At 47.6% G+C, this 22,886-nt stretch overlaps 1 protein-coding gene across 1 annotated transcript in view; it reads right to left on the bottom strand.

Annotated features, from left to right (window-relative positions):
- Window positions 1-7,733, bottom strand: part of LOC102107326 (neuronal acetylcholine receptor subunit alpha-7-like) — a 56,913-nt gene extending 49,180 nt beyond the window's left edge. The window contains exon 1 of the mRNA XM_005532411.2: window positions 7,352-7,733. Coding sequence (XP_005532468.1) covers window positions 7,352-7,430 — 79 coding nt within the window. The 5' untranslated portion in view covers window positions 7,431-7,733. The remainder of the gene's footprint in view (window positions 1-7,351) is intronic.
- Window positions 7,734-22,886: the final 15,153 nt, after the last annotated feature.

Genomic DNA, 22,886 nt, shown 5'->3' with positions numbered 1-22,886 from the left:
CTAATATTATCTTGGTGAAGTAAATGACTGGCTCTGAGCAAATTGGACTTGTGACCAATCAAACAGAGTTTGTGGAAATCTGACTTAAGACACTTGAAAGTGTATGTACTATGCTTTGGCTAACTCAGTCCAGATTTGCTTATATGTATACAAAGTGGCTTAAAAGCTTACATCTGTTTTGTCGTTGGATTTTTTTCCCAGATTTTAGAGGTATCAAGATCTAAGTGGCAGCTGAGTGTTGGTTAGCCTTGATCTGTTTTCAGAACACTAGATGCAACTGTCTTTTCCTCGGGTACATGGCTCAGGTCCTAGTTTTGTTGGGATCAGTGGTTATATGAAATATCGGTCTCTCCCTGCTGTACCCTGCCAGCCAAACCTGCACTGGCTGAGTCACTCATCCTGATTAAGAGCAGAAAAGAACCACAGTGAAATTGAGGTACTTCTAGAGAATGACAATATGGGGATCCTGATTTTGTCCTGTCTCTGTTGCTTTTAGGCTTTGGTAACTTCAGTCTACTGCTCCTGAATTATGTTAGTGCAGACAAAACAAAATTAAAACAAAACTGGTGCTCCCTGTGTCCAGGGGGAGCATGATTATCATTGTGTAATACAGTAGCAATGCTGCAGAAATGCTGCTCGGTCTCTGAGTAAGACCAGAACAAGCCTTAAAGTCAGAAAGTGATCCTGTGCTGTCTGGGCTGCCCTCTTGTATTCCCCAGCAAAGAATTCCTGAGTCTGCTAAAGCGTTTTGACCCAAAGGTGAAATAATTTGCCTGTTTGACAGAGGCCTCCTCTGGAGAAGGATGTCTCTTCTCTTTACCCATAGAGCTGTTTCCCTTAGATCTACCTTCCATTTACCCTGCTAGCCCCTCTTTTACATCATCAGGCAGAACGTAAGTAGATCTGATGGTGCCAGGAGTGCTGAAGTGCTTGAGCTGAGATACCAACCCAATAAATTTAAATTATAATTGGTGATTCCAATATCTTTAGAAATTACATTAGAAGTCTTAGACTTTGAACAAAATACTACTGCAGAGAGTATGCTTCAGGATAGCTGTTCGGTTATAACAGAAAGGCAAATCTTTTTCTTGGAGGTCCTGGAGCTGCCCAGTTGCCATTTATGGATTGCATGTGAAGCCTGAACACGAACAGGTTCAATTCAAAGTTGCTACCCATTTGCCGCTTGAAACAGTGGGAACTGCAAACTGTCTAGCAATTTTTGATTTAAGTTTTGATCTCTTCATCCGTTGTTACAGTTTCTCGAACTGGTTTTCAGTTTGCTGACGACCTTTCTAAAATGACACAATATTAAAGGGAAAGCACTCCATCAATTGCCATGACTGCTCTATCACTTCTGCAGGATCTTCAAACAAACACACAAGATGGCTAAGAATTATGTAATGTATATCTGCATCTTTATATGACTTCCTACATTTGGTTTTTCCCAAATGCACTGACTTGGACATGATGAGAACATTAAGCAGCATCATTCTCTACAGCCAGCCTGAGCTCAATGAGACCCACTGCATGACACACAGTTAGCTCTGTGTCATGAAGCCTCCATAGGGCAGCGCTGATCCCTTGGAGTGAGTGGAGTGGAGGCCACTGAGACAACAGGCTGCTGTAACACAGCAGAGGGATTAGAGTTAAAGATATATGCCTTTCATCCACTAGGAGATGAGACAAAGAGGGGGAGTTCTTTTGGCTGCCTTTAGCTTCCATGAGGAAGGACTCCATCATGAAGAATCCAGGCCCTCCTGGGAGGTGCACAGGCACAGCAGCAGTAAGATAAAAGTTGCATGATGGGGCATTCCCACAGTACCAAGAGAGCCTTTTTTTTTCCTCAAGGGTACTCTGCATTAGGGACACCACTGTCCTTGGAGAAGTTTGCAGCCTGAGTCCTCAGACAGCAACCCAATAGAGAAGAAGGGTTGGACTAGACAACCTCTGGAGGCCCCTTCCTCCCAAATTATTTACCACTATATGAATCTGCATAGATCAGACCCTCTCTCACCTCAGTTACACACACATCTTTTCCAATTTAAAACTTAATTTTCTCCCTTGGCATGGTGAAGCCCTAAGTGAACAGTGATGATTTTCCACGTAGCCACAGCTGAGCTTCAGGGAACACAGTGTACTGTCATAGTCCAGTCTGCAAACTGACTTCAGCCTCTTTGAGTTCTCAGTGAGAAACAAGACCTCCTCAAGCCTGCCTCTTTCTTCTAAGCAATTTTTCTGCCCAAATCTATGTTGCATTAAGAGTAGAAATGTGGTTTTCTCTTCAACCTTGTGGAAAGCTAAAGTGTTGAAAATATCCATTTCTGAATGCTGATATGGTTTGCAGACACCTGTTCCAGCACTCCATTAACCACAGATTTTCTACTTGAGCAAAGCCAATTGATAGCAAGGCAAGACGGAGACACCTGCACCTCACTGTTTACAAGCATAAGTACTCACATGGACTACAGGTTCCCCTTCCATTGCAATTTACTGACTTAATTGCAAGCCCTAGGTGGGGAGACTCTTACTTCCAAAAACTCCATCTGCTTCTGGTCTCAGCCTTCTCATCAGCTGTTTTGCTCAATGCAGAAAGTATTTGGCAAGTAAAACTCTTTCTTCAGACCATATTTTCTCAGGAGTGTGTTCTAAAGCAGCAATAAACTCCTGTTTACCTTTCTCCTTTCCTGAGTTGATACCGATTGCCAGTGCTAGCCCTACCTGTCTCAGTCAGATCTGATCTCTTTCTTAATTAGATAATGTAGGATCTCCAGGCAGTAGACATCTTCAAACAACCATGTCAGGACTGATGCAAAGGGTTTTGATCTACTTTAATCACACCCTCGAGCTGAGACCATATCTCTCTCCTTGCTTGTCACAAACAGATGAAATTGTACGTGCCACCACCATCACTAACTCATGCTCTTTTCCACATGCCTTAAGAAAATAAACCAGAGAGAAGAAAAGAGTTCTGAAGCTGTCTTTAAGAGATGAATGCTCTGTCTGAACAGGAACTTCGGCTCTGAGACCTTCAGAAAACCCTCTGAGCTGGAGCAAGGCTGAAGGCTCCCAAGGTGCCATCTGGCATCATCCCAAAAAACCAGACAGGTGCTACTTTCTTGTGCATTGCATCTGCTTCTCGATCCCTCCCTACATGCAAGAGTGCTACACCAATAGGTGCATACAACAATAGGCACTGATGATGTCATGACCCAGGTGCTTTTTCTGGACCTTCCCACTTTTTCCAGTGATATTGGAGAAGAGTTAACACAGGATTTAGCTTGGATCACTATCAGCAAATGCGCATAGAAATACCTCCAACTTTTCTGGAGCCTGGCAACTTCTCAGGAGCTTGGGCCAGCTCCACTGTCACAGCTGTATCTATGATAATACAGATCAGCCTTAGAGCTGTGCCAGTGAACGCACATAGAAGATTAGTGACGGAACACAAGATCTGGTTCACTGAGCTGAAAAGTCAACCTCAAGAATCCAGCATGTAGAGCAAGTTACTGTAGTAGACAGTAAATCAGAGGAAATAGAGGTTTATTTGGGACCCTGCCTGCCCATCTTAAATGAATTGACAGTATCAATGGCACTAGTACTCTTGATCACAGAGCATATGTGCATGTGCCATGGACAAGTACATGGACCTTGGCTCCATGCATATGTGATGCCTTAGCACGCTCTCTGCATGCTCTCAGTGATCACCCCTGCAGTCCATGCTACTGGATATTAAAGTAATGGCAGGCATCTGACAGCAATTTCCCATGTCTGCAAGTCACATGTGTGGCATCTTTTTATGCCATCAATAAAGAAGACCTACCAGTACAAGCTAAGGCCTAGCTCGTATCTTTCCTATTTTAAATGTGTATCACCTGCATTGTTATCTTGGAAACTGTATCATTCAGTCCATCAACATAGAGAATGTGGAGGGCTGAGGTGAATACAACCTTCAGACTTCTAATCAAGATCATGAAAGATTCTAAATTATCTAACTTTAACACCTGGTTCTACTCTGATAACAGTAATGAGACGTAAAAGCACATCTACTTCACCAACCACCTAAATTATCAATGACATAACACTGTATTAAGGCACAGGAATCCTTTTATCTGTTCAACCGTGTCTCTTTGGAGTAAATGAGTTTGATTAAAACACATCATTGCAGTTCTATCAGGACTACACAGCTGAGGCCTGAAGTTTAGACTCTCTATATAGGTATTTAAGTAACATTATTTGTTCTTCCTACTACACAGATCTCTAAACTCATGTCACCTCAGTCTAATTAGCTCACATAAGAGAAAGTGTAGCTTGGCAGTGTAATCTGGCCTTCTGAGGCCATCTTGCCAATGCTTCTGCTATTGCAGAAACAGCACCTGCTTGCATGGAAGTGAACCAAGAAATTTGTGAGAATTTGCTCAAAAAGATCATCAGTTCTGTTCTGATGTGATCACTAGACCTCATCTAAATAAGCAAAGGTGTGAAAAAGCATGAAATTGGTGTAGCACAGTAATTCAACTCTGTATTGTGAGTGAGCCAAAGAAAAGCTGCTTTGCACCAGCTGGGTACACCAGTCAGGCTGAATTACTTCATTATTTACATCTTTGAGCTGGTTAGCTCACTTGCAGCATCCCGTACCATAGGATTTGTCCCATACAGCTGAGCACTTATATTCCCACCAGACTGCAGAGGAAAGTTGCTGTCCTCAGCTTGCCTTTGCCTTTGTTGGGCTTTTCAAAACCACTTGGCCAGATATAACCCTGATGGCAGCCTGTACAGAGCAAAAAACCTGAGAAATCTGAGTCTGCTCTGAGTGGCATGTGGGCACTGTAATGGTCTCACTTGAGAAACAAAAAAGGATATAATGGCACAGTAATTAGAATATATGGTTTGACTGGAGACTAGCCAAGTGCATGTTTAACTTCCCTGGCTGTTCAAACCCTGTAGGTGCCCGTGCCCTGAGCTGTAGGTAACTCCTCTGAAAGGCTATGTGTATTTGTGGTCACTGCGACATGTTTCTCAGAACGTCCTTGCAGGGTTGTCTGCATGCTATCTCTCAGACTGCACCACTCAAAAAAAAGGAGCAGGAATGGGTCTGATCCCTCCTTTCTAATCACTCCCTGGACCAGATTTTTTGAGTCCCTCCACCCAAGGTTGTTAGGTAGCTGCTAAGGCTCAGTGGGTCCTTCTACATTCTGGGTGCTCCTTCAAGGATTGTCCCTGGCCTGGAAGGGATGTCTGACCCTGAGGGTATTCACCTGCCATATAGGAAGGTTGAAAACCAGTATCCTGATTTTTCCTGAAACCCATGTCTCAAAAAAAGTATCAGCTCTTCAAGAAGGAGAGCTGCAATGACCTAGCTTAAATGATATGACTACTAGCATTATTGCAAGTCAGGCTGAAGCAGACAGTTGAGGAAAGAACTGGAAAAAAAAAAAAAAAGAGTTATTCATGTGTTGTTTTTGTTTGGCTTGCATCTAGTTCTTGTCACAACTTTCCTGTCAAACAGCCCTACAGGAGTTTTCAGTACTTGATAAATTGCTATGAACAATGTTGAAACAACTCAGCGCTACTTGAGAGTGATGCTAGTTATTATTTGAATTTACCGTGACTTCCATGTGGGTGAGCTAAGGAACCCAGGGGGACTTCATCTGGATTTACTGTTAAAAAACTCTGCTACTGATAACATCCTAAGATCATCTTCACTTTTTTCTCTTCTGCCTCAACTGCTCAATTCCCAGGTCTTAATGGGTTTTTCCCCCCTCTTTTTTTTTAAAGTTAAAAAAATACGTAAAGCGGAGGTCAGTTACAGACCAACTTTATCACAGATTCATTTTATTCTGCTTTAGCATTTTTCTGTAAAAGTGCATACTTGGAAGCTGTTGGTAAAAGCACCTAACAAAAAATCCTCTGAATTATTTATAAAAGCAGTATGTCTCCACGTGCTGCTGAGAGAAACTAGGTATCCCCCTGATGAATTAGTGATCACTTATTATTTAAAAGGCAGGATTTAACCGACACACAACTTCTCAAAATGGGAATGTCCACAAAATGACTTATAACTAGATGCTATAACCTGCCTGTTAGTTCAGCTCCTAAAGTAGCACAGAAATGTCTTGAAGATAGCAAGATTCCTAATTTAGAAAAGTGGGAAAACATTTTTCTTCAGTACCATTGCTACATTAGGCAGATGAAATGTTGATCTATAAAAATGAAATGTCCAGATGTTTTACAGCTTCAGGCAAATTAATGAGAAATTATCTGTGTGGCATGAATAGTCAAGTGCAACATAATATATATGCAAGTTTTCAGTGCTCCTGCACTTCTGAAAGAGGTGGACCACTTTCTCTGCTTTAAAAAGACAATCCTGCTTTATATATAAATTGTGAGAAACAAGACATGGTCCTTCACACCTAGAATACTCAGTTTTAGAATTTCTGATTGCTGCAGGCATCTATGTTTCAGCTGAAAGGGAGCCATAAAAGCACATTTCATGTAGAATACTGAATATCTTTCATGACTGTGGGTATTTCAACATTCTCACTTAAAAACACTTTATTGTCAGCCTTGTAATCCTGAATATTTTGAAATAATCACACAGCTCCTATTTTTGTTTTCACCATGCTGAAACTTCTTAAGATAGGTTAGTCAGAGCTGACATCTTAGACTACAGAAGCCCATTATTATTCTTATGTTTCCAACCACATAGCCACTTCTGCCTTGACTGTTTCTTATTAAGCATACTAAGAGTATGTTTAATAAAAAAACACAGAATTAGTAAATTTAGGTATTTATACAGATTTAACCCTCCTAAATGATTCACAGAAAATAAACAGTTTTGAATTTTCTTCTGCTTGTATTTCTCTGTAGAACACCATTGCACCCACACACCAACAGGGTCCTCAAAGCCATTCTGCGCAGCCTGAAGTTATAATTTCATGCTCTCCAAAAGATCATGGGAAGGTCACATTTTTAAAGAAAGCAAGAACATATTTCTTCTGAAACACAAGCATTACAATTAATTTATAGAAGATAAAATTACTCACTTTTAATTGAAAAGAAAACAAAACAAAACCACAAAACCAAACGCACACACTTCTTCCTTGTTAAAAAAATGTGCCCAGCCTTGTAAGATCCAAACTGATTACAAAAGTCAGTTAAGTCAGCATGGGACTCAAATGAAGTTCAAAATACAAGCAGATACAAGACTTTCTGAAAATAAAAGTTGGGGTTGGATGTAACTAGCATTTGGAAAAAGAGGGAAAAAAAAACAACCAACAAATCAAAACAACAGCACAAAAAAACCCAAACCACAACAAAAAAGAAAGCCCTGGAGAAGCACAGACGAGCTTACCTTTAAAGAGTGAGAGGAACAAGGATGACCAGAGATACAGTGCAGAATAAACAAATGCCAAACACTTTTCTGTGAGCATTGTCAAAATAAGCTGGCTCTCCTTTCTGAGCAGAGGGTGAAAGAGGACTAAGTTTTGAAGACAGCCTGCAATGACTGATGGATTTGGTAATTACGGTAATAAGGCATCAAACCAGCTTCCCACCAGGGGCGAAAAGTGCATTTACTCATGTGCTTCTCCAGTCCCCAGGAGACAAATCAGCTCCGTGCTTGGTCAGTAAATCCAAACACAAAGGAACAGGTTACATTCCTTTGGACTCACGTTGCTCGACACACTGAGCTTTTCCCTGGTCAGGAGCAAATGCAAGTGATTCTCGCACACAGCTGTCAGTGTACTGCAAGAAGGGGGAGTGTGCTGCCTCGGAGATGTTTTCCACATCTCCACGTATTGTACCTAACTCGAGACAGAAGGGCTGCAGTGCTTCCAGTGCTTGCACTCGAGTGCCTCTAGAGCTGTTTCCCGGCAAAATAAATGTATGCGTGCCCCCCTCTGCTCTCTCCCAGCTGCCAGGGCAACTTACAGCAAGCACCTGTGGCACACACCTGCCTTTTCTCCCAGCAGAGATTCAATACTGCAAAAGTTTGGAAAGATGAAAATAACCAATCTCCTGTCCTTTCTGATGCACCCCTTCCTGTAATCACTTCCACCAGATGCAGGGAGGTGCTCTGAGTTCCCTCTTCCCCAGCTACCCACCGCGGGATTTTGCACACACCCTGACTCCCTTTCCTCCCCACAATTTTATTCACCAGCCAAAGAAAGACAAGGTAAGGCAAAGTCTTGAATTAACTATATTCATCATTTGGGGCTTTCTTTTCTCATTTGCCTGTTCTGAACACTCACCCACTTCTCTTTCACTGCAAACTGCACTTCCCAGTGTTGAATTTCTTGGGGTTCCTGCCTCGGCACGATACAACCCTGGGCTGACGCAGACAGCAGCAAGTCGTGACTCCGGGCAGGAGGAGGGATTTGGGCACTGCCGTAGTGAGGCTGCAGTGGGCAGTGCAGGCTGGTAGGAGAGCAGAGCCCTGGGGTGTGGGGTACAGGGTGCGCTGAGGAGGACTTGAGAGGCTGAGCACTGGGGCACTGGCTGACCGTGGAGTCCCCCTGGCCGCAAACATCTGCCCTAGGATCAACTGCAGAAACGCAAACCTCTAATGCTAAGGGAACACATGAGAAATCAGAGGTCAAAGCACCAGGAAAGGGGAGGAAAACAGTACAAGTGGAGAGAGCAACACCACCAGTGTTAGTTGTTAATACTCAAACGTCTTCTGCAGTTTTCATGCTTTCATTTTCTTTTAATAAATGTTACGTAGATTTAGAAGGCTGGGACCACAAGGGGCTAGTGTATACTCCAGCTGCAGCCTGGACCAATTTAGCTGGATCCTCCTGATGTACTCTCACCCTGTCACTGGATGGTAGGCTGTCTTCCTGGGGGTGTGGGAAGGGTCCTTAGAGCTGCTGGCCCCCCCTTTGCAGGCTTGGTAGCGTGCCCCAGGTGAGCTTTCATTGCCAGCTGCACATGGAACACCCAGGCACAGCCTCCTCAGGGTTCTCCCAGGCCCCTTCTTGCTCCCCATGGGTGGGAACAGGGACAGAACGGGACCTGCTACTGGAACCCCATGAAGACTGGCCTGGGAATCCCCCTTGGGTGGCATCAGGGCCAGGGACCGTAAAGGAGCTGTCCTCCCACTCTCCAGCTGTACTGCTGACCTCCAAGCCCATTTGATGTTGCGCCTCCCCACTGAGCCTGTGTGTGATGGTGTCAATAAGCTGGTGGGCAAAGCTCCTTGTGTGCCTGTGCAGGGAGGCCCATAGAAACTGGAACAAAGCCTCATCAGGGCCAAAGTGCAGGCTGGATGGGACAAGGCACTGCACTGTTGCTGTTTCCTACCATCCTCAAAGAGCTGCCCAAGCTCCTGATGCAACCATGACTGCGAGCGGTAGAACACAGCAAGGTAGAGGAGGAATGCTGAGGTAGCGTGGGAGAGACTTACTGACCCCAGGGCAGCGGCCACATGGCTGACAGCAGGACTACTGCAGTGCAGTGGGGGCTGTGAGCAGCAGGAGCTCCTACTCTCAGGTGGAACATGTCTGATAGTGCTGGAGGGCAGTGGAGACTGGGGACAAATAAGTGCTGACGTGATCATGCATTAAACTTTCTGAGTTCTATATATGATCACAGCTCCCTGCAGGGGAGATCACTTGAACAGAATCCATAGCAGGGATGCCTGTTCCTTCAGCAAATTATGCTGCACCTGTACCAAAACTTCTTTTTCTCCTTCTCTATTGCCCCCACATCTCCACAGTAAAACAACATGGGCCATAGTTTTGGTTTAGATTTGGGTCTTTCTTAAATTCCTTTAAAAATTAAAGCTTTCACCAGTGAGTACAACTTCACACGTATTGCAGTTCTGGTCGCTGTACTTACCTTCAGCCACTGGTGGTGGCTGTCCTCCCACCGATGGCCAGAGTGCAGCTACTGGGAGTAGCTGGGTACCCAGGACCTCCTCCTCTCAGATGGAACATGTCCCATGGTGCCCCGTGGGGTGGAATGACATGCTCCTTAAAGTTGTCATCCCCCCACACCAAGTAGTGGATGGAGGTCATCCTCCTCCTGAAGAGGGGGTTCTCAGGCTTGCTCCCAGCCCACTGCAGGAGGCACATTCAGCAGAAGCAGAGCAGCCACGACAGTGCATAGCTGGTCTCCTCCCAGCTGTCCAGGCAGACGGGACAGCAGTTGTCCAGCTCCTGTTCAGCTCCCTGGCCATGCTTGCTGTGCGCTGTGGGGTCTGGAGACAGCTGGGGATGACAAACCACTTCACTGCCTCTCAGTGACACTGCAGCAGCAAATGTTGCGCTAGAAAAGTGAGGCCACAATTGTTGTCTGGCCCTAGGAGTAATACCCATGTCCCTCGGGAAGGAAACCTTCCTTGCTCCCCAGATGGAGTTTTCTCCTCCCAGATCACTTCTGCTGCCGACTCCTGAGTGCTCCAGCTGCCTCAACAGAAAGCTCTATTTTACGTATGACTCACGGGGGCACAGGCTGAAGGTCACTGATCTCACAACGATGGCAAATCCACCTATATTATGGCTCTCTGCAAGTGTAGGAGACTTGGTGCTGCAATATCCTTTGAGCAATATACTTTGAGCCTTCAAATGCAGACAGGCAGAATCCTGGGGCTTTGCAGTCCAGCTCCTTTTTTGCACTCCTCAACTCTTAATCACATTTCAAAATTAGGCTATGAGTGAATTCTTTGAAATGCCTGGTTGCTCTGTTCCACAAACAGCCATTTAACCATGTCATCTGGCAAAAATGAGCATGTGTGACAACCAAATACACACTGTGGTGTCTAGAAAACGTAACTTATTGCAGTACCGAGCTGCAACCAGGTTCTTTGTTGGGATCGCTGCTCATACAGGCTTCATCATCAGTGCAGGGACCTGAAGGTGTGTTTCTCTCACAGGCTGTTGTTAAGGAAGGATACAGCAAGAACAAGATCGTTGTGCAAGTCTACTATGCTCCTCCTCTCCCACGTCCACCTGAACTGCGCTGCCACTGAAAAAGGCTTTCCCAGAGAAGATAAAACCAGGCCCTTCTGGCTGAGATCGTATAGTAAAGATGCACATCTGCCCCTCAGCTCTGGATGTTTTCACTGGTCTGTCCCTGTCTCCTACAGAAGCAGATGACATGAATACAGAAACCAGGATTTTTCACCAAAGAGCTGGAAGGCAAACATTTTCTCTCACTGCCATTTCCTTGTGAAACCGGGGATGGACTGCTCACTGGGACTTACAGACAAGGTCCATGTCAAAGCTCTACCTAGAGGTTCAGACTGTGTTCTGACCTTGTAAAATTATGTGATTTGTTCCTCTTCTTCTTGTGCTTATGTCTCTTCTGGGTCACTTTGCTACAACTCAGCGAGTTTGAAGCTGGGCATCTTTCCTCTATGGATGGATTTGTCTGCAGGTGAGACAGCTCTTCTACCATGCTTGAGTTTTCCCAGTCAGCCCTTCTAGCACTGACTTGACTTCCCAGCAAACCTCAGCACCTCATGCTGTGAGCCAACAAAGATAAGGGACAATTGGCCAGTCACATTTTAACAGCTGAACAAGAAAAAAGGAGGATGAAGAAAGCCCTTATAACGCAGGAAGTGAGGGAAAGTGCTTTATCCCAGGAATGATTTGGATGAGTTATAAGTGTTCTGGGGAAGTCTGGCAAAGGTGTCAAGTGCTGGAGTGGATATAGTGCATTGTTCAGAAGCTATGTCACCAGGGTTTCACCATGCATGTCAAACTGCAGAGGCCACTCACTGGGTTCAGCTCCTCTCCAAGGAAAGTGTATGACACCAGGCCATACATGCACATGCCAAGTGATCTTGCTGGTGAGGCTGGGTACGCTGGAGGATAGGAAAGTATTGCAGGATGTGAATACTTGGCTGGTTAAGCAGGAAGCTGGGCTCAGGTGATCTCAGTTCTGCTGGGTGCTGGGATAAGGAAGCCAAGGAAGTGAGCTATGGAAGGGTCCACTGCTGGTGCAAAAGGAGGCAGATGGTGGCAGGAGGGTCTGCATGAACTAGGGATCTCATGGCTCCCCACTCCTGCAGGCAACAGATGCCTTGTGGGTGGCCATGTTGAGGTGACAGTGGAGCTGCCACCTGAGCTCTGCATGCTCCAACAGCACATGGAACAGAGCTGCACAACAAAAGCAAGGTGCAAGGAACTCCAGTGTAGCAATGTATCTGAACAGGTTGGGCCATGATGTGCTCCAGCCAAACCATATTTAGAGTTTATTATCAGACCCTCTGGAATTTCTCAAGGTTGCTGAGACAAAAGCTATTCTAGAAATAAGAAAGAAGAAGCTGAAAAACAAGAAAACAGGACCACAGGAGCCAGATAACAGAGGGCAGTTCAACACCTGAACTGTAACCAGTCCTGTGCCCCGAGGGGTGCATGCAGAGTGCGTGGGCAGGACAGCGGCACCAGTGAAAAGATGCGTGATCACGTGAACGGTAGTTTTAGAATGTATAAATAAATGTGTAATGTAAACAATAAAGGGCTTCTGTGAAATCATATTGGTTTGTTGGCCAGAGCTCCTGAGCTTCTGCACTCCAGCCTTGTCAGGTGTGCAGTAGCCCCTCATGCCCAAGGGCTCAGGCTCTGATTCTTCAGCCCCTTCCCTGTCCTTTCCCCACAGGAAAGAGGAAGAGAAGTATAGAACTTTAGGGCACCATACCAGAGCTCAGCTGAAAGGGTGATTCCCTCTCCTCGGGTGCTGTGGTCTGCACCACTGGATATGGTGGATGCCCAGCTGGTGAGGGAGCAATGCCAGCCCCTGGCCCTGCTGACAGGGACTCAGCCAAGATGGGGTCTGCGCTCATGTACAGTGCTCCTAGAGCCAGCCTGAATCTTTGAGACCAGTGGATCTTGTTATCTGTCCTATTTCCCATTCAACATTTCTTTCTTCAAAGCAGTGTCCACCTCCCTCTTTCCAGTAGTGCTTCCTTCCTGCTCTCCATCCCTTTTTTTCTGTTTCTGCCCCACTTCCTGGTTTTTCCACTCTGCCCCTCTGTTCCCCAGTTTCTCTTTCTCCTACTGCCACGCCCTCAGGCTTGTTTCTGTATCATTTTCGTGTATTTTCTTTCATTTCCCTGTCCCCACACCTCCTTCTTTATCCCTGTCTCCTTTTTGTTCTCTCCACCTTCTTCTCCTCCTCCTCCCTTCCTTGTCCCTATGTCATTCTCTCTATCCCCACTTCTTGTCTCACGATCCCTTTTCCTCTCCCGGTCCCTCCCTTCCACTCTCGGACAGAGCCCCACTCCTTGCTCCCTACCCTTCTCCCTCTCGTCCCGGGGCAGCGTCCATCCGCCTTCCCTGCCTCTCTCCGTGCGGGTACACGCGCGCTGTCCCCTCGGAGCCCGCGGAGCTGCAGGCTGCGGAGCCGGGGCCCCACGGCCGCTCCCGCCCCTGTGTGCTGCCCGCTGCGGCCCCCCCACGCCGTTCCGGGAGGGCCCGCACCGCTGTTGCTCCGCGGCGGCCGCCGGCGCCCGGAGCGCGGCCTGAGGCGGGGGGCGTGCCCGCCTGAGACGGAGCCGTGGGGAGGCGGCGCTGCTGCGGCGGGAGGGCGCTGGGGCGCTGAGGGACGGCGGCGGGAGCGCGCTGGGGCGCTGAGGGACGGCGGCGGGAGCGCGCTGGGGCGCTGAGGGACGGCGGCGGGAGCGCGCTGGGGCGCTGAGGGACGGCGGCGGGATGTCCTCTGCTGTTGGGAGCCGGGGGAGCTGCAAAGACGTTCCCGGAGCACGTCCCTGCAGAGCTGAGCCAGCCCACCGCCACACTCACGCTCAATTTAACAAGGCTCCCGACGCTAGCTCGGAGTTCTTGGTTATCGCTGGGCACATGCAAACCGGCTCTGGTGCCCCCAGTAACACCCGAACTATCCCCACAGCCTCAAACGCCCAGAACTCTGCTTGCCCCCAAGATTCGACCTCATATAATTCCGGAAACACAGAATGTTCTGAGTTGGAAGGGACCCACAAGGATCATACAGTAGAACTTCTGGCCTTGCATAGCACTATCCTCACACCATGTGCCTGAGAGTGTTGTCTAATTGCTTCTTGAACTCTCTCAGGCTTGGTGCTGTGAACACTTCCCTGGAGAGCCTGTTCCAGTGCCCAGACACCCTCTGGGTGAAGAACCTTTTCCTTATATCCAACCTAAACCTCCCCTGAGACAAGTTCACCCCATTCCCTCAGGTCCTGTCACTGGTCAGTGCCTGCCTCTCCACCTTCTCTCACAAGGAAGCTGAACAATGGGATGAAGTTTTGCCTCAGTCTCCTGCAAGCTGAGCAGATCAAGTCACATAAGCCACTCCTCATAAGACCTCTCCTCAAGGTTCTTCAACCATCTTCATAGCCTTCCTTTGGATGCAAGAGCAGGACTCCAAATCCTTGCCTGACTAAACCCAGGGATGCCTGAGTTGTCACAGGACCCCAAAACATCCCCAACCCTATTCTAGTCCCCTCCCTCTGAACCTTCCTCAGCAGCTTCCCCCTACTCTACCTAAATGCCCCCGAACACCCTTATCCCCATGCCAGCAGTTCAAAACCTTCTTAAGTCCTGCTCCAGGGTACTTCCACTTATCCCCACAGACTACCTGAGTGTCTCCAGTATTCTCCAATCCTGGAGACTGGAGATTGGGTACACTCCCAAAACTGCTTTCAAAGCGTACAAATACTTCTGAATGGAACCCAGAGAATGTCATCTAGGTGTTATGAATACCTGCAAACCCTACCCAAGTACCCTCAAAACCCCACAAACCTGCCTCACAACCCCCCTAGAGTTCCCAGCCCCTGCTTCTGAACCCCTGAAAGTCCTTCTTCAAAGGCCCACAAGCCATCATTTCCTATAAACACCCCAGAAACCCTTTTTGTAGTTCACAAAACATGCATAAGTCCCTTGCAGGAACCACCAAGCAAACCACAAGCTTGTCCATGGACCCCAAAATTTCCCATAACCTGTGTCTAGGTCTACAACCACTAAATACCCTGAAACCTTTCTCTTGGGCCAGGAATACATCTCAAGTCACATTCAACTGTCCCCAAAGAGTCATCTAAATTGTCCACAACCTAAACCCTAAATCCTCCAGACTTTCTCAGACTTTTCCAAGGCCATGACAAAGGGCCCATACATTGTCACACCAAACTCCAATATACCCAAATGTGCCATAGCTCTTGTTGACTCCGCAAGACTCAATACCCTGCCCAAGAAGGCACCTAGAATTTGGATTCTTTCCTGCAAGGGGGATTGTCTGAATGGACTGCTTTCAACACTGAGGTGTGCTGCTTTCCCACAAAATAGGCTCACAATGGCCATAAAGTTTTACAACTACCTGGCAGGTTCTGTGCAACTTTTCTATAAGTAAGGTGCTAGTTTCACACCAAGGGATTTTGCACAGTGCCTGGCTCCCTAGGACAGTTCCTCTGCCTCCCCCACTCACTACAGGTTTACTCACCAGCCAAGAAAAGGAAACATAAACAAAGTCTTGAATTAACTATATTCATCATTTGAGCCTTTTCTCCTTTGCCTGTTCTGAACACTCACCCACTTCTCTTTCACCGCAAACTGCACTTCCCAGTGTTGAATTTCTTGGGGCTCCTGCCTCGGCACAATACAACCCTGGGCTGACACAGACAGCAGCAGCAAGTCGTGACTCCGGGCAGGAGGAGGGATTTGGGCACTGCCGTAGTGAGGCTGCAGTGGGCAGTGCAGGCTGGTAGGAGAGCAGAGCCCTGGGGTGTGGGGTACAGGGTGCGCTGAGGAGGACTTGAGAGGTTGAGCAGTGGGGCACTGGCTGACCGTGGAGTCCCCCTGGCTGCAAACATCTGCCCTAGGATGAACTGCAGAAATGCAAACCTGGAGGAGGGTACATAGTTTTTGTGTTAGATCAGTTGTTGTTTTGGGTTTGGGGTTTTTTTGTTTGTTTGTTTTAATTTCTCTGTAAGTGAAGACATTCACCAGTGAGTAGTTCACCCATATTGCAGTTCTGGTCGCTGTACTCACCTTCAGCCACTGGTGGTGGCTGTCCTCCCACCGATGGCCAGAGTGCAGCTACTGGGAGTAGCTGGGTACCCAGGACCTCCTCCTCTCAGATGGAACATGTCCCATGGTGCCCCGTGGGGTGGAATGACATGCTCCTCAAAGTTGTCATCCCCCCACACCAAGTAGTGGATGGAGGTCATCCTCCTCCTGAAGAGGGGGTTCTCAGGCTTGCTCCCAGCCCACTGCAGGAGGCACATTCAGCAGAAGCAGAGCAGCCACGACAGTGCATAGCTGGTCTCCTCCCAGCTGTCCAGGCAGACGGGACAGCAGTTGTCCAGCTCCTGTTCAGCTCCCTGGCCATGCTTGCTGTGCGCTGTGGGGTCTGGAGACAGCTGGGGATGTTGAGCTGCTCCATTGCTGGTGCTGCAGCAGTGGTGGTCATGATAGAAAAGGGCCCTGTGAGGGATAGAAGAAATGCCCAGGTCCCTCATGAAGGGTACCCACCCTAGTTCCCAGTGTGAATTTTTGCTTCAAAGATCACCTGCCTCTGTTGCTCTGAGAGTGACTCCTGAGTGCCCTAGCTAGGGAGAATCCTCTGATGTCTCTGGGACCAAGTACTGAGAGCTGCACCAACTAACTCCCTGAGCACAGTACCTCTAACTACAACATCTTAGCATGACATTCCTTTCTGGCTGTGGCAGAAATCCCCTTGGCTTAATAAAAGACTTTGGGAAGCTCTCTCTTGCCTGCAGGTAACTACCAAAAGATCTTGAAATTACTGTGGAGTGACAAAGGGATAGGCAAAGAATGTTTATGCTCCAACTATTTGATTTTTGGATATGTAACTTTCTCAGTTCTAGGTTCTTTTCTTTCTCCTCCAAGCAGGGGAGGAGCACTCATCTGGGGGGAGGCCAGGCTGTCAACTCTCTGAGCTGCACTATCATCCCCCCCCATTCCTGCCACATCTGGAGGATCAACAGGATTGTGCTGGACATGCATAATCTCTGTTCCTGATGCAAACAGTAAGCACCAAGTCAGAAAAGCCAGGAAGCGCTGTCTTCCCTCACTGTGGGCAAGAGGGGTCCATGGAAGTGAAGGCTGCTGGACAAGGAAGGGGGGGAAGAGACAAAGTGGTATGCATATAAGGGCTACCCATCCATATGGAGGGGTGCTGCTTTAGCCACAGGAGCTTTGACCATTGTGACAGCATGGGGGAACCCAGGGAAATCTTGGTGACTGCCAGCAGAGGAACAGCTTCAGATTGATGCCCCAGCTCCTTTGCAGACTTGCTGGTGGGACTAGTCAGGAAGCTGAGGACACCTTCAAGACACTTGTAAGCTCCTGAATCCGTGTGGAGTCACCGCCTCAGGGGTGAAGGTGTCTTTGGGAAGCAGAGCCCCTCTGCCCAACTGAAGACTCTGTCCTGTTGCAGGGTGGACAGCCCACTCACTCATCCCGGATGACACTAGGAGAATGAAGCCTGCCTCTGTCAATACCCTAGCTGACCTAAGCAGCCCCAGCCTGAATGCTTTCATCTTGTCTATGCTGACACCTAGCACTGCCCATCAGCGCTTCCTCAGTCCCTCCGTGTCTCCTCTTTGCATGCCGCACACTTCCAGAAACAGTAACCCCTGTGTGGGACTTTCCCTTTTCCACTCACAGCTTGCTTGGCAAGGAAAAAGCAGGTTAAGATGAGGTTGCATGATAGGTACAGCAACATCTCCCACAGCTTCTTTTCCTCTGTATTTCCTTAGTGCCGGACAAAGCTCAATGAAGGTTGTCAGATTTCTCAAACTTTTCTGAGACTCTGTCCTGCAGGAGCTGGCAAAGGGAAGTGGCACGGAGACCTATGGAGGAAGGCTAGTAGTCATCAAAGCAGCCCAAACCAGGACTGGTATCTGAATACACCTGTATTTCAGATCTATCAGATGGGGAATTGCAGATCTATTCTGTAACAACACAGTTCTTGCTAATGATTCATTCTTGCATGACGTTCATCATATCTTCATTTCCCACCCTGTGACTATGTAGCTCAGTGCTCAATAAGCTATGAGTACCATGTAGCAGATGCAACCTCCTTAGCATTGCTGCCTGAGGTCCTGAGTGGCTTCTAGTCAAGGAGGGGATGGCACTGAAACACAGAAGCACTTTGAGGAGAGAGGTTAAAGCAAGCTTGTCTTATGTCTTCTGATTTTCCTCCATTGTGCCTGACTTCTATGCTGTCTCTTTCCCAAAATGGGGTAGAGGTCTTCCCTGTTCCTCACACTGTTTATATTTGCTTTGCTTTTGCTACTGTGTATTTAGAATGTATGTTTCTTATTTCCAGTCTCTTGTGCTCATTTTCTAGCAACCTTTATTCTGAACCTGAATCCTACTTTGCCCCTTCGCTGGTTATATGGTTCACTCACTTAACCACAAAGTGTGTCTGGCTGTGCCATCACAGTGTTACAAAGTGCTTGGACACTGTTTGTGGAACAGGAGTTGAGTATACTTACACATGCGTTTAAGAAAAGATGATATTCATTATGTCCTGATCAGTGTATTTATAATTCATGGGTAACTAAAACTTTCGCTTCGGTTACACAACTCCCTGACTGTGTTACAGATCTCTGAAAGTCAAGATGCTATGGAGGGTGTGAGACAAGAGGACTCTTGGTGAATGCAATTGGACCCAAAAGTGCCCAACCCTGACGTACCTAAAGATAGTCTGCAAAGTTTCATACCTGATGGTGGGGCACATGCAACTAGATGGCCTCCACCGAACATGTGGCATGTTGTCTGTTTCTGCTTGACATCATCTGGAAACTGCAAAGAGTGATCCTGGAAGTCTGGGTCCCATGGTGCTTGAGTTATTAAAGGGGATTTGAGGTACATACAACCCACTTGTTTTCTTCATCTGAATGTGGATTTACAGCTGTGCTGCTGGCAGGACATTTTCAGTCCAACCTCCTTCTCACCAGGACTATCCCAGCAATAGGTCTGTCACCATGCCTTTGCCAATGCCAAAACAATTGTTACTTGACAGTGACTGAGACAGCCTAGCTACAGTACCTATACAGTATACGTATAGAATCGTTCTTGTTGCCCTTGTTGTCCCTGGCTAGATTTATGTCCATGAGGATTTGTTGTGATTTGACCCTGGCCAAATGCCAGGCACCCACAAAAGCGCTCACTCACCCTCCTCTGCTACAGCTAGGCAGAGGAGAGAAGAAATTATCGAAGGGTCTGTGAGTTGACATAAGGACTGAGAGAAAACACTCCAAGGGCAAAATAAGCTCAATTTAGAGATACAAATGGACTTTTTTACTAACAAAATCAGAGGAGGATAGTGAGAAGTAATATAAGACCTTAAAAGTGCCTTTTCTTCCCCCAGCCACTTCCTCCTTCTCACCCACAGCACAGGAGATAGTGCATGGGGTTTTGGTCAGCTCATCACCCAAGGTTTTCTTCTGCTGCACAGGGAGAGAAGTCTTTCCCCTGTGAGACCCTGGGGTTCCTTCCCATGGGAGACAGTTCTCTGTGAACTTCTCCAGCGTGGCTCCAAATCTAAGGAGCAGCAGTCCTCCCAAAACTGCTGCGATGTGAGTCCCTCCCATAGGTACACAATCCTCCCAAATCTGCTGTGGTGAAGGTCACTTTTCCACAGGGTGCAGTCCCCCAAGGACAGGCTGCTCCATGCTGGAAGCAGGGCCCTCTCTCTGGCGGGTTTCCCACTAGATCACAGCCTCCTCCAGGCATCCACCCGCTCTGGCATGGGCACCTCCCCACGGGCTGTGGGTGGATCTCTGCATCCCTTGTGGATCCCCAGGGGCTGCAGGGCACAGCTGCTTCACCATGGGCCGCAGCAGGGGCTGCAGGGGAACCTCAGCTCTGGTGCCTGGAGCCCCTCCTGCCCCTCCTTCTCCACTGACCTTCGTGTCTCACATGTTCTCACCTCCTTGTCTTCTCCATCTAGAATTAAGACTGTACTCCCACCTTTGTTTTGGTTTCTTCTTAAATATATTATCACAGAGGCGTTACCATCATCTCTAGTTGGTCCAGCCTTGGCCAGTGGCATATCCATCTTCAGAGCCATCAGGGACTGGCTCTGCTAAACATGGTGGAAATTTCCAGCAACTTCTCACAGAAGCCACTTCTGTGGTCTCCCCTGCTACCAGAAACCAGGCCAAAACCAGCTTTCTTTACTTAATCCCTGGCAGTTCAGACAATCTCTCAGCACTTCTCCCAGGCTACCTGCACTTGTGTCCACACTCTGTGTGTTTCCTTGTTGCATTTGAGTTTGTCCAGGGGTTCCTTCTTCATCCATGCAGGTCTCCTGGCATTTTTTGCCTGACTCCCTCCTTGCTGGGGTGCATGCTGCTGAGCTTGAAGGAGGTGATCCTTGAATATCAACCAGCTTTCCTGGGCTTCTCTTCCCTTCAGGACTTTATCCCTAAACATCTCTGAAGAACCCAAGATCTTCTGTCCTGAGGTCCAGGGTGGTGGTGAACTTTTGGTGCACCTTTGTCACTGTCCTATAGATCTCAAACTCCACCATTTCATGGTTACTGCAGCCAAGACTGTTCTGGGCTTTACATTCCCCACTGGCCTCTCCTTCTTGGTAGAACAAGGTCCTGCATAGCACACGTCTTTTTCTCTAATCACTCGGAGACAGAAATTATCATTGTGTTCCAGAGACCTCCTGGATTGCTTATGTCCTGCTCTATTCTCCCCCAAACAGCTGCCAGGGTGGTTAAGTCCCCTCTGTGGCCCAGGCTTGTGAATGTGAAACTGCTCCTATCTGTCTACAGAAGGACTTACCTGCTCAGTGTCCCTGGTCAGGCAGCCTGTAGTGGACCCCTGCTATAATGTCACCTCTCCCTGCCTTGCCTTTAATCCAGATCCATGAGCTCTGTTGGCTCTTCATCCAACCCAGTGCAGAACTCCATCCACTTCAGCATGTCCTCAGTACAGAGAGCAACACTCTTTCCTTGTCTGTCCTGCCTGTTTTCAAAAGAGCCTGTAACGTCTCATTCTAATGCTCGAGTTGTAGGAGCCACCCTACACCACATCTCTGTGGTGCCTGCCCCTACTTCCTCTCGTTCACTCCCTGTGCTGTGTGTGTTGGCACAAAGGAATTTAAGTTCAGTTGCTGATGAAACTGACTTACAGGCTGGAGTGCCAGGAATTCCTTTGTGACTTTTCATGGATTCTCCTCCTGACGCACTCCAAGTTCTGGGCATTTCTTGCTGACTTGCCATCAGACTGGAAGGACTAAGAGGAACTGAGGTTCCCATCTCCCGACACCTTGAATTTAAAGCTCTCTTCACCAGCCTGGCAAGCCTATGGTTGAAGATGCTCTTCCCCTTCTCTGGCAGATGGACCCCATCAGCCCTCAGTACGCCCAGTTTCTCAAGGTGTGTCATGTGGTCCAAGAAGCTGAAACCCTGACTCTGGTAGACATTGGACATTTGTTGATTTGCCAGATCTGACTGACCCTTTCAAACATCTTCCCTTTCAGGGGAGGATTAATGAAACAGCAGTGTCTAACAGTCAGTGGACTGTACAAGGCTCAGTAATCTATCAGTGACATCCCTGCTATGACTCCCCAGTAAGCAGCAGCTCTCTAGAGTGTCAGGTCTCTCAGTACCTCTGAACCTCTCAGAAGACACTTACTGCTATCACCCTCTGCCTTTTCTTAGTTGTGCTGGCTGTGATGTGGGACCAGATGGGGCTGCTGTACTGGTTGTTACACAGGGAGCAGATGGGGCTGCCTTACTCAGCTCCAGTGCCTCTCGTGATGTGACAGGTCTTTCCCCTTCAGTCTGCAGAGAAACAAAGTGGTTATGCAAGGGCACTTCAGGCTTCGGGGATGTCTCTTCCCCCTGTGGTCCTTGCTGTTGCAAGCTTCCATTCTTATGCATTATTAGCCTCCTCCCTTCCATGTGTTCTGGTGAGGGAGTTTTTTTTGGCTGTTTGGTTGTTGCCTCATGGGGCCACTGCAGGCTGAGCTTGGGACCAGCTATCTAACACATTCTCTCAGTCTCCCGATGCTATGCAGCTCTCTTACTGCCTTCTGCAGCTCAGCCACCTGCTGTAGGAGGTGCATTACCTGAGCACATGGTCTGCATGCAGGTCTGCTCTCTGTCTCTGCCCCAGGAAAAATATGTATTTTCCTGCAATCTGAGATCTGCCCTATCTGTTCTGGTGGTGTCTGCTTTTCCCACCCAGACAGAACTGCTGTAGAGAAAGGCTGCATTGCAGACCTCAGATTGCAGCCACAGCCCCGCCTGCTTCAGAGGGCTTCTCTCTGATCCACTGCTGTGATGAGACCAGTGACATGACTGTCCCATCTCCTCTCCTTCAACTTCACAAAAACAGAAGGGTTTAGTGAGACCAAACCACCGCCAGGACCATTCACCTTTGTAAGAGGCCTTCTGCAGGTTTCCAGTGACACCTACAGACCTAATGGTAGAGGTCTCTGCTGGTGATAGTAAAAGATTTTAAAATCACAGAAAATTCAGGGAGTTAGAAAGTTAGGCTTGGTAGGCCCTGGAAAAGTGTTCAAGGTAAGCTCTGGGAAATGTTAGGACTTGTGCTTGCTAGATCATGTGAAACTGCTAGACTACTATCTGTGTAGTCAGTATATGATAAATTATATAATTGTTAGATGTGATTAGATATAATTATTGTTTAAAGAATCATGAGAAACTATGTTAGGGGTTTGAGGGGGATCATGAGAAATCCATGCTTGGATGAAATCAATGTATACAATAGAACAACGTTAAGTTTAATAATTAATATGTAAGTTATATAACTATAGAGTATAAAACATGTTCAGCTCAAAACCAGGTCAGGTCAGATTTGGGTCTGTGTACCCCTGACGCCCAGAGCTCTTTTACAAAAGCACCTACATATAATCATTCCGTGATTATGTGTTCCTGAATGCTAACATTGGGGTCA

The sequence above is a fragment of the Pseudopodoces humilis genome, chromosome 4 (assembly GCF_049639895.1).
Source record: "Pseudopodoces humilis isolate 2021_Gansu_Grassland_sample_001 chromosome 4, ASM4963989v1, whole genome shotgun sequence".
Taxonomy (NCBI): domain Eukaryota; kingdom Metazoa; phylum Chordata; class Aves; order Passeriformes; family Paridae; genus Pseudopodoces; species Pseudopodoces humilis.
Note: the sequence above shows the minus strand (reverse complement) of the source record. Positions and strands in the feature narration are given on the sequence as shown.